General features: G+C 46.2%; 1 protein-coding gene across 1 annotated transcript; it reads right to left on the bottom strand.

Moving 5' to 3' along the window:
• Positions 1–266: 266 nt before the first annotated feature.
• On the bottom strand, positions 267–11200 carry LOC138799952 (pancreatic lipase-related protein 2-like). The gene is made up of 15 exons (XM_069981757.1): positions 11152–11200; positions 10174–10331; positions 8851–8976; positions 8640–8774; positions 8165–8273; positions 7902–8021; positions 7641–7766; positions 7454–7572; positions 6878–6905; positions 5290–5401; positions 5050–5217; positions 4670–4683; positions 2375–2454; positions 1459–1543; positions 267–580 (listed from the first exon to the last, which is right to left on the bottom strand). The coding sequence occupies exons 1-15, from the start codon at positions 11198–11200 to the stop codon at positions 267–269; spliced, it is 1743 nt and encodes a 580-aa protein (XP_069837858.1).
• Between the last annotated feature and the right edge of the window lie 711 nt (positions 11201–11911).

The following is an 11911-nucleotide window of genomic DNA, read 5'->3' on the forward strand; positions in this document are numbered from 1 at the left end:
TGAAATAGAGACTGCCTCTTGCGCTGCAGCCGCCGAGTATGCTCTTTTCAGAGATACTTCCAGTCTTCGATCCATCGGATCCTTTAAGCTGGAGCCATCATCAGCAGTGACAAGGGTCCTCTTTGATAATTTTGCCACCGCTACATCAACCTTGGGAGCTGGCACCCAGTCTTTAGATCTTTCTTCTACTAGAGGGTACAAGGTTTTGAACCTTCTAGAGAGTACAGCCGCCTTTTCAGGCTTCTGCCATTCTACTCTCATCATGTCTAGTACAGAATCATCGACCTCAAACCCTCTGCGCCCTCTAGAGGTAGAAGGTCCTTCATCGTCATCTTCTGGCTGATTTTGTATCCTGACTGCTCTCCGTAGTTTGGCCATTTTCTCTGTTGGGAAATAGCACCTAACAGACTCCAGATCCTCTTCTCATCTGGGGAAGTGGCATATACTTCATCCTTAACCTTGTAGTCATTCCCAGGTGGGGATTCCTGCATGGGAGAATCTTCTCTTCTCGACCTCTTCCTGGCTACGACCACTGGTTGGCGAAGAGATTCCTTAAGGTCAGTGAATGCCTGGTTTAGGCCTAAAGGATAAGGAAAGTGAGATTCAAGTTTCCCATCTACAGGAGGGGAAGGTATAAGCAGATATGTGCTCACCAGTGACGGACTTTTCCATGTAATCCTTAACCCAAACCACCACATCGTGGATGGAAGGTTCAGCATTTTCAGCAGGTGCAGACCGGCAATCAAAACACTTAAAGGACAACTCCGGCGAAAAATTTTTTTGGCTTATTTAACACACATTACAAAGTTATATAACTTTGTAATGTGGTTAAATACCCGGTCTGGCCCCCTTCCCCCACTTTCCGACCCCCGACCCCCCACCCCGGAAGTTAAAGAATATATACATTACCTATTACGGTCGTCACGGTCCTCTTCTCTGGTGTCGGGTGATGTCAGAGCTGGGGGCGGTCCGGGTCTTCTTCCTTCTCGGCGTCTTCATTGAGAGTGAATGGGAGAGAAAAGGCTGCTGGTGCACATGCGCACCAGCAGCCTTTTCATTGGCTGGAGCGCATCACATGGCTTCCAGCTTGCTCAGCCCTGATTGGCTGAGCTTGCTGGAAGCCATGTGATGCGCTCCAGCCAATGAAAAGGCTGCCGGTGCGCAAGCGCGCTGGCAGCCTTTTCTCTCTCATGGACCCGGAAGAAGGAGACATCGCTGGACGGCGGAGGCAGGTGACGGTGAGGCGGACGGCGGGCGAATGGAGTGGCGATCGTCACCGGAGGGATGGTGAGTATGGTGTCTGTGTGTGTCTGTGTTTTTTTTTTTTTTGGGGGTCCCGCCGGAGTTGTCCTTTAATGTATTCCCAATCTTCAGGAAGGGGATTTTCTGAATACAAAAAGGACTTGAGCATCACTGTAACTTAACATAAAATATTTGGTGGTGCAGCGCACCACTCACCACACTGGGCACATGTGAGATGTTTCTTTTTCATAGTTGTTTTCCTCACAGGAACCGATTCTCCTGAACCCTCTATTGAAGACATCTACCAAGAAAAGGTGCATTAAAATCATGTAGCAAGTAACTCAATCCATCCCCAGAAACTTACTCTCAAGTAGGAGATAAGCAGTTGACCAATTCTGTAGCTGTATGTGGAAGCACCAACAGTCAGCACTGGCTGCAAAGACGTTTAGGCTTTAAATGGCCGACTTGGCGCCAATTAGGGGCCGGTTATACCTTGTTCCCCTGTGGTCAGTGTCCTGCCAGGCTGTGAGGGGGTCCCTTGGGTACTTATCACGGTGGTCCGGAGTGGAATAGTGACCCATCCGGACTACTGGGACTGTCACCCACAGAAAGGAGAGATGACCCAAGGAGTGTGGGTTTGCTGTGTTGGTGCTTGACATGGAATCACAGAGTCTCTTCATCATGAATAAAATCTGGTTTACTCTGAAGATACTTGCATGCAGCAGATCATACAGCTTGAAAACACTTAATCGTTTAGGATCCAGATCTGTGGTGAGTATAGAGAGTGGTACAGCTGTGCCAACTTGGTTGTGTGCTTAGAGGTATATAGAAGAATCAGAAGAGCAGAGAGGAGGATGTTGTGAGAATCCCAACCCAAGTAGTACTGTGCTCTGCAAGGATGTCGGAGGTAGAAATAGAAGAATACCTGAGAGAAGAGAGAATACTTGTGCCTGTGTTTTAACTCTTTTGGTCTATTGCCCTACAAGTGTCAGGGGACCCGTCCTAGTGGGTGACACAAGCCCCAGACCTTGTTACTTGGGATAAGCGGAATGCTTACCCTGCTTACACCCACACTGCGAGATAGAGTTCATAGGCTTCTAGCAACTCTGCTCTATCCGGCTCTGTTTCTTGCCTTGTGGATACTGTCCTGCACTGTGTCTCTCCTTGTCCACAGCATGGGTTGAGATGATCTCTGCACTGTTAAACCCTTCACTAGAGAGGAAAAGTCAGAGTGTTGAATGGAGTTACTTGAGTAGAAACTAAGTTGCATCCTGTATCTACAGAGTCTACCAACAAAACACTACACTTCCTCTATCCATGTGACTTCCTATCCAAAGCCCCTGTAAGGTGTGCTGTGAGTGGGGGGAGGAGTGCATGGGTGAGAGGTAAAGAGAAATGAGAGGACGGCAGAAGAGTGTACTGATTGTTTGTCACATGGATCTGTGGACCAAACAATAACCCTTCCAATACTACAGCCATGCAACACTGTATACACATACTTGTAATAGCAACATCTTGTGGCAAAACTTTAACATAACACTACTACATCACCACTTACACCTATTCATAAAAGCCTGTACTTGTGTGTAACTAATAGCAACACCCGTGGTGGGACACTACATTGCCACATTACAAGCATCTAAGAGGGTACTCTGGTTGATTTGAAAGCTTTTTTTTCCCCCCACCAGTGTCAGAAAATTTGATTTGTAAATTACTCATCTTCCAGTACTTACCAGCTGCTGTATGTCCTGCAGGAAGTGGTGTATTCTTTCCTGTCTAACAGTGCTATCTGCTGCCAGCTTTACCCATGTCAGGAACTGTCCAGAGCAGCAGCAAATCCCCATAGAAAACCTATCCTGCTCTGGACAGAGGTGGCAGCAGGGAGCACTGTGTCAGACTGGTGAGAATACAGAATACATGGGGGGGGGGGGCGCAGGCATCTATAAGGAGGGGCTACAGAGGAGGGCCATAGATTAAGCCTACCCAGTAAATGAAGGTGTAAAGAGGACACTACAGATGTGCAGTGTGTATAGAGATGATGGTGCCGGAGTGAGGAGCCTAAACATGTCTGGCAGATTCTGTGGCTCAGAAGTTCTAATGGCCCAGGGCAGATTGAGAAGAAAATGAAAAAAAATTGATCAGAGAAGATGTCCCCTGTGAGTCACCTGATATAACTGCACTGTAATGTATATGGAGTACAGAGCCTGTGTAGGGCTGCGTCCACCTCTATATGACTATGATTGATAGGGATCTGTGTACAGTGGATGTTATTCAGTAGCTGCAGTGCTAATAGTCAGCATGCGGTGCTGGTGTTAAACTTCGCATGGTGAACGAGGCCGGAAGCTTCTGTCTCTGTACACTCTGTAGTGGTGACAACCTGTAACTGCAGCTCAGCTACACAGTACAGAGCCAGAAGCTTCTGACCCCATTTACTGTATAATCTGTAATTCCAGTCATGGCCGTGATGATACAACATGTAGCCGTGCTGTACTCACATCATCCCATACTTATCACCGCGCGGCAAGTGGGCCTGTGTGCTCTGAAATGCCAGGGCGAATTTTCAGTCCCAGTCCAGACCTGCTCCAGAGAATCAAACCAAGGGGCCGATTTGTTCCTTTAATTTTTATTAGAATTTTATGCGATAGAAGACAAGTAAGAACAAGCAATGAAGCCAACAGGTGGCTATTGATTGTTCCCTTTAAGCCATCTCAGGAACAGACAAGGGGCTGGTGGCAACATTATACAAGCTTCCCTAGCTCTAGACAGAAAATGCTTCTTCAAACTATAATAGACTGCCTCCATTTTCTGGCTCCCTCAAAATGTGTGCCCCTTCCCATGTGGTGGTGCTGCAAGAAAACTCATGGCTAGATGACCATTTACAGAAGATTACAGAACATGTTGGGAGGGTCCCCATTAGGTACAAGAGTACTCGGCCATCAAGTCCAGCTATACTACTTTGTGGTCTGAGGCTCTGTTCGCACGAACCAAAACTGGTGGAATTCTGCACCCAAATTCGCCACTGCAGAATCCCACCAGCCTCCCTGTTATTACAGTCTATGGGAGGCTCATGTGCCTCCTCACCACACTGAAGAATGGACATGTCCATTCTTCAGCGTGGAGGCACACGTGCCTCCCATAAATTGTCAGTATGACAGGGAGGCTGCTGGAATTCTGCCAGTTTTGCTGTGTGAATGGAGCCTTAGTGTGGAACCATTCATAGACAAGTGATCTTACCAAGGTCAGAGGCCTAAACCAATATCCCTGTATGGACTCAACCTGGTTAAGTGTCAAGTCGTAAGAGCTCGGCATTTGTAGGATAAACTAGAAGACACAAAGTTGCGGTTTATCTTGATTTTATTTTGCTGTTCATATTACAAGGAACAAGGTTCGAGGGGTTGAGGGATTCCTTCTTCCAGCACGCTCTTACCACAGAAGTAGGATCTGAAATAAAGGATAACGGCCATTAAGTCAATGTTTGAGAAGTGTTTGATATCTTCATCTTACTGGGGGAAGAGGAGCCACACATAGTAGGCTAGTAGGCTAGATGAACCAATTATTCTGTAGAGAGTCTAGTAGTCTAAGCCCTGGCTTAATACACCAAGTTTCAGCTGCAGTCCACAATAGGAGCACTCATCTCCATGGCTTAGGGCCATCAAATGCACAACCCACAGACCCAGGGAGAACAGGAGTCCATATACAGGACATAGTTTGTGGCAATGCCAACTTTTGGTTAAAAATCCTTAATCTATTGGGGTACGTAAGGGTCAGAAGAGAGAAATGTTTATGATTAAAGACAAAGATACTTACTTTCCACCACTGGGTCCATACTGAACGGCCATGGCTGTGACGCCCAGTGTTGGATGGAGGATCTTGGTGGCCTCATTATGCCAGATAAAAACCACTTGAACAATCGGGTAGATGTCCATATCCACATCAATGAAGGAGGAATAAGTTTTCCCACTGTTAATAAATCCACTGAAACAACCAGAGAATCACATTATAGACTCCACCATCTGCCCAGTCCATTCATGAGGAAGGGTAACCAACCTGCGTATGACATACTGAGGAGAACAGTCCTCCTTCCCGCACAGAGACACACTGAACGATCCCATAAAGAAGGTGGTTCCAGTGAGATTTACCATCACCCGGTACCTCCAGCCTGTGGACACAGGACAATTGTTACAGAACCAAGGCCCTAGTGGTGAATCCTTCTCATTCTAGGGTTTTAGGACCATAGTTACAGTATAACTAATAACTGAAAGCCAATGAAGAGGAGCACAACTCAGTGTGATAGTCTGACGATTGATTGCCGATGGCTAGAGCAACCCTAGGGACTAGAGCCTAGGTCATAGGCCGTGTCCCTGTTTTCCAGGCAGGACTCTGCCTGCTCCAGTGGAGAAAGCAGGATTCAAATGCTGACTGATTGGACTTTGACTAGAACAGTGCTTCTCAATTCCAGTCCACAGGCCTCACCAACAGGTCATGTTTTGAGGATTTCCTTAGTATTTCACAAGTGATATTATACTCAGTGCATCAGGTATTATCACAGGTGTCCTTTGTAAGGGATATCCTCAAAACATGACCCGTTTGTGAGGCCTGAGGACTAGAATTGAGAAGCACTGGACTAGAACATGCTCAAGTTGCGCTCATGTGGTGTCCCACCACGGTTGTTGCTGTTGTTACAAACCTCACAAAAGACTGTACTTTTGTAAGTGGTGATGTAGTAGTGATAAAGTTTCGCCACAAGATGTTGCTATTGTAAGTATATTCACTTAGTTATTGCACAGCTGCAGAACTGAAAGGGCTATTGTGAAAGTGACAAAAGCCAAAACCCTCTATAGTCGTCTAATTGGGCTCTGGCACTCCACCAGGTCCCCAGTCTGTCTGCAGCCTCGAAGCAGACTCCGGCACATGAAGCTAACCTTTTCTTAAGTAACTCCACTCAGGACTATGCAGTGTTAAACCCTTCACTAGAGAAGACAAGTCAGATCATCCCAACCTACACCGAGGACAAGGAGATTCACAGTGAAGGACAGTATCCACAAAACAGAGGCTCGGTACTGATCCAGATAGAGTTCATAAGCTTCTAGTAACTTAGCACTATCTGGCAGCACAGTAGGGAACCCTCAGCATTCCAAATATCCCCAGTAACAAAGTCTGGGCTTGTGTCACCCACTAGGACGGGTCCCCCGACACTGGTAGGGCAATAGGTGGTGCAAAGACCCAAGAGTCAAACACAGGCACAAGTATTCTCTTTATTCTTCTACATCATCCTCCAACATCCCAGCAGAGCACAGTACTAATTGGTTGGGACTCACATCCTCCTCTCTACTCTCAGCATGCAACTCAGTCCACTTGACTGTACTACTCCCTATCCGCTCACTACAGCTCTGGATCCTAACTTTTTAAGTGTGAGGTATCATTTCAGGGCAAATTTTTATGACTTGCTGTATACCAGTATTCTACAAGTAAATCGGATATGATTGAGACCAATTCCTTGCTCCACACCAACAAAGCTCACGAACATTTCTTGCATCATCTCGCCTTTCTGTGGGTGGCAGTGCCAATAGTCCGGGTGAATCATCACTCCACCCACAACCCAAGAGACCCCACAACAGCCCAATAGGTCACTTACCACAGGGGAACAAGGTATAACCGGCCCTCTAAAACAAAGCAGGTGTGCCATCATACCCGTGTGCCCAACCGGCACTAGCATCACGACTTCATCTCTGGGCCTGGCTATATCTCGGCCAACCACCATAGAACTGGTGTCACACCTCACCATCTGGCAAGTGACCGGCCATATCAACAGAGGAGGTCTCCACCACACTATCTACAAGCCATTAGGTATAAGCCAAATAAGACAATACTTTCATTTGGCTAGGCAAAGTTTTGGGTCATTGGCACCAGTTGGCAGTGAAAGTAAACATTGACAATTCTTTAGTATCCAGACTCAAGTTTGCACCACACACTCCCAATGTTTTACTCCTCCACTTACGTAACAGGTTCTCAGGGTCACCAGTATTCAAGAAGAACACTTGACTTTCAGATTCTTGGATTAAGTGTCGGCATAGTATCCCATTGTTGCGCAGCTTCCATTGCAACAGGGGAATCCAGCCCCCTGAAGGAGAAGACAACGTTTAGTTACAGTTCTCCATTAGACTGTTATTCTCTTCCCTAGAAACCTCTGTTTCTCAGCCTTGACATTTACCTTTTGGAAGGCGCTGTAAGAGGATCCTGGGTAACTGATAAACCCATCAGGACGGAAGATACTTTGTAAGAATAACGTGACACTCCTCCGGTGACTGCAGAAGATTTTCTCTTGAACTCCTGAGTTTATATCACAAAAGTTAGAAACCTCAAGACTTGATGAACCCTGCAACTTGAGGTCACATTACCTTCTATGACTTCATCCAGATTCCCAAGCTTACGATAAAAGCTAGGACACCCAGGCATGCGTTTCCCTCCATTAGGAAAGAAGTCCAGATGACCGACCAGCTGCCTCGTTCCAAACCCGGCAAACCCTGAGGGGGCACATGACTATAATAAGCCTCAGGCTGGCAACAGTGCTGCTAGGACAGGACACCATGTGCCACAACCACCATTCACAAGGCTTCAGCTTATTGGGGACCACATGCCAGCTTCCTGAAAATACCCACCGACATCAAGTCTAAATGGAGATCCATCAGTGTGAATGACGTCCACAAGCACTGCATCGGAGGGGTCCAACCTCACCTCAGGTGGAGTATCTTCAAAGAAAGGTCCTGCTGGGTCCAAGCCTACAAGAAAAGCCATATTTACAGCCAAATTAGTGTAGACATGTCACAAAAGTTCAAGTTGGCACATATCGTAATTAAGGATTTGCCTTTTTACTATAGTTCCCTCTAATACTCAGGTCCTCCCGGCCTAAACCAGAACTTACCAGATATTCGTGCAATTCCTGGACGCCTTTTCCCAGCTTCTCCAGCAACGTGAGCTCCTAAACTGTGTCCGATCAGGTGAATGTTACTCAGGGGGTACTTAAAGTGATCCTGTGGGGATAATAGGCACAAGTGAACCGAGAAGACTGCAATAAGTTCTACAATACAAGTTTACAGTTAAGGTTTAAACCGGTGAGAAATTTCTGTAGAGAATGAAGCCCATAATTCCATGCAGTGGGACCATAGGCAAGTTGGGCTTCTAGCAATCCCCTTACTCTAATGGGTGGCATAACCTTGTTGACTTGTAAGGTGTCTGCTCATGCTGTGAGGAGAGATTGTGGCTTCATACTGAAAACAAAATTACTCTTTTGGCACCTTACTCACGAAGTCACACCACTAAGCTCACTCAGTTCTGGTCATTCCATTACACCAAACATTGAGGACCATTAGAAGGAATGTTCTACCCATCTCACTCACCAATAAATACGTGATAAAATAAGCAATTTCTGCCCCCACAACTCTGACGTTGTTGACAGCTTGTGTGTACCGAGCCTTCGACCCTCCTTGCCAGTCCACACTGAAACAGTTCACGTCCGACACCTCAAGCAAGGTCTGGAACAGAGGTCAATAGTAAGAATTACCCAAGAGATCACAGATTATGGCTGAACCTATAGCACCGCACACTCACCTGGCACATGTCCACCAGCCACTTATCCTCCCCAGACTCCAGGAACCCGTGGATAATAAAGAGGGATTTCTTTTTGGCACAAAACTTGGTAGATGAGATTGTAGACACATTTAAAGCACTGATCTCCTAGAAGTAGCATAAGGCGTTTTATACAGACAAGGAGTGATCAAGGTAGAACACAGCATGTAAATAGTCTATGGCACCAGACAAGGAGCCCCATACAGCACTAATACTATGGAGAAGTTCTGCCAATGATCCTGCAGGAAGGGGCTCCACAATATGGCATCTGGGATGGGCTACAGCCATAGAGCATGGTGGCTCCAGGAACCTTAATGACATCCCCCATTACAGCTGGAACTGGAGAGAATCCGCCACAGGTTAGGCCCAGGAAGGTTCTTCATTCCTCAATCCTCATTGGCCCAATAAACATGAGCTTACATAAAAGAGCCTATGTTATTTTGTATCTGATCGCGCTCCTCAGTTGTATCGCTATATCCACATTGGTAGTGAAGCGGTCTTAGATAATACTAAGTTGATATGTTCCTATATACAGTCACTCGGAGCACTATTAGCTGCACCAGCTGTGAACTGCAATGTGTTGATGATAACAGTTGATCACAATATGTCCTGTTCACATTCACTCACCGGCATCCTGCAGCTTTAAAACTTTTGTCCCAATGTACCATATATGTAGGGTTTTGGTACGTAGAAAGGATGTAGATCCAGAGTAGTTCGTACACAGAGCGCGCCCCGGCCGGTGGCGTTACTCACTGTTGGTGAAGGGTCAGGCATTCTGACCCTTCTGTGGACTCTGTAGATCGTGACGTCACACGGGACATTGAAGGATTTTTTCCCTGAAAGCCGTGCACCAACAGTGAGTAATGCCGCCGGCCGGGGCGCGCTCTGTGTGTACGAGCTACTCTGGATCTACATCCTTTCTATGTACCAAAAACCTACATATATGGTACATTGGGACAAAAGTTTTAAAGCTGCAGGACGCCGGTGAGTGAATGTGAACAGGACATATTGTGATCCAACTGTTATCAACACATTGCAGTTCACATCTGGTGCAGCTAATAGTGCTCCGAGTGACTGTATATAGAAGCTCCGAGTGACTGTATATAGGAACATATCAACTGTGTTATCTAAGATCGCTTCACTACCAATGTGGATATAGCGATACAACTGAGGAGCGCGATCAGATACAAAATAACATACGACCTTTTACACAGGTTACAACTCTGATACGCAGCTCCCACACTATAGCAAGTGTGAACAAAACCATACAGGGTAACGTTGAAAGTGTGCGTCATATACACTTACGTGGAAGAAGTCAGGGTTTTTCCTGGTGAACAGCAGGAAGCGGGTCTTGATTTTTTCTGGTGGCCACGGATACCGATCAACTGGCCTCTGCGGGGTGCCGGAGTATGGAGGGGCTTTGGTGAAACATCCCAGATGGTCGTAGCAGACCTCTTCTCCAGCTGAGGGCACATGGGCTAAAATGGAGAGATTGCATCAGTGAAGAACAAACAAGATCAAGTGATGAGTGAACCTGCCAAACATACAGATTTGTCTGGACCAAAACACTTAGTAGTTGACTCCTACTGCCCAGAGAAGTTGGACGCAGCCCTAGGGAATCCTGGAAAACATGGATACAGCATATGGCAGGGTCACTCATCACTCATTTCTATCTTCAATAACAGCAACAGAGCTGGAGTCCTAACAAGTCCACTCCAGCCAGAGCCAATGCTGAATCCACCAACATGCTGGACAGGTCAGGTCTTTGGGTGGATGGTGGAATCAATGGGACAGGCAGAACTTCAAGGATTATAGTGGTCTCTATGCTGCTTTATAGTTAAGAATACTAAGCAAAAGACTGTGAACCAAACTTTAGAGAGGACATGACCCCTAACAGGTGAGGGGGCAGGTGATGGGGTCTCCACCTGTGTCCAGGATGAGGGGGTCATAAAGCTCCATCTCAATACATCTCACCAGAGAAACTTCTAGATGTGTCAGCTCATTGTTATAGTAGCAGTACATAGAATTATATTATAGAGACACTCACCCTTCACAGCCACGGTGTACAGAATAATTATATTCTAGAGACACTCACCCCTCACAGCAGCAGTGTATAAATTATATTCTAGAGACACTCACCCCTCACAGCCACAGTGTATAAAATAATTATATTATAGAGACACTCGCCCCTCACAGCCACAGTATATAAAATAATTATATTCTAGAGACACTCACCCCTCACAGCAGCAGGGTATAAAATCATTATATTCTAGAGACACTCACCCCTCACAGCCACCACTATGGCAGCTACCAGAAGCAGCTGAGCCCTCATCTTACAGCAGAGGATCCTGCACCTCTCCCCACCCTCCCAGTATATATACCGCCCTCTGCAGGTGCAGCAGATTACACACACCTGTATCTAGCTGTTCTCATGATGCTGCATCACCCTAGGTCCACACTACATTTTTGCAGTCCGTTTTACTTAGGCTGGGTTCACACTGCGTTTTTGCAACCCGTTCAATGTATGTGTTTTTGATTGGTTACTTTTAACGGACAGAAAAACATAGTCAACACTACTTTTGTGTCCGTTAAAAGAAACACATCTGTTTCAATCTTCTTTTTTTTTTTTTTTTTTTTTTGTTATAATGGAAGTCAATGGAAAGACGGATCCAAACGGATGACGGGCAACTGCATCCGTTTTTTTCCATAAAACATATACATTAAACGGACTGCAAAAACGCAGTGTGAACACAGGCTAAAAGGGGTTATTTATTAAAGGGGATATCCAGGCTTTGATAAACATGGTTGCTTTCATAAACAGCTCCTCTTGTCCTCACATTGGGTGGGTGATGTGCAGCTCAGTTCCATTGACGTGAATACAGTTGAATTGTAATACCACACGCAACCTGAGGACCGGGGTGGTTCAGTTTTTGCAAGAAAGCTTTTTTTTCCCTAATCCTGGATAACCCCTGTAGGGTGCGTTCACACCTACAGGATCTGCAGCAGATTTGATGCTGTGTTCAGTTATTTAAATTAAATCTGC

Source organism: Dendropsophus ebraccatus, chromosome 8 (genome assembly GCF_027789765.1).
Source record: "Dendropsophus ebraccatus isolate aDenEbr1 chromosome 8, aDenEbr1.pat, whole genome shotgun sequence".
In the NCBI taxonomy this organism is placed as follows: Eukaryota; Metazoa; Chordata; class Amphibia; order Anura; family Hylidae; genus Dendropsophus; species Dendropsophus ebraccatus.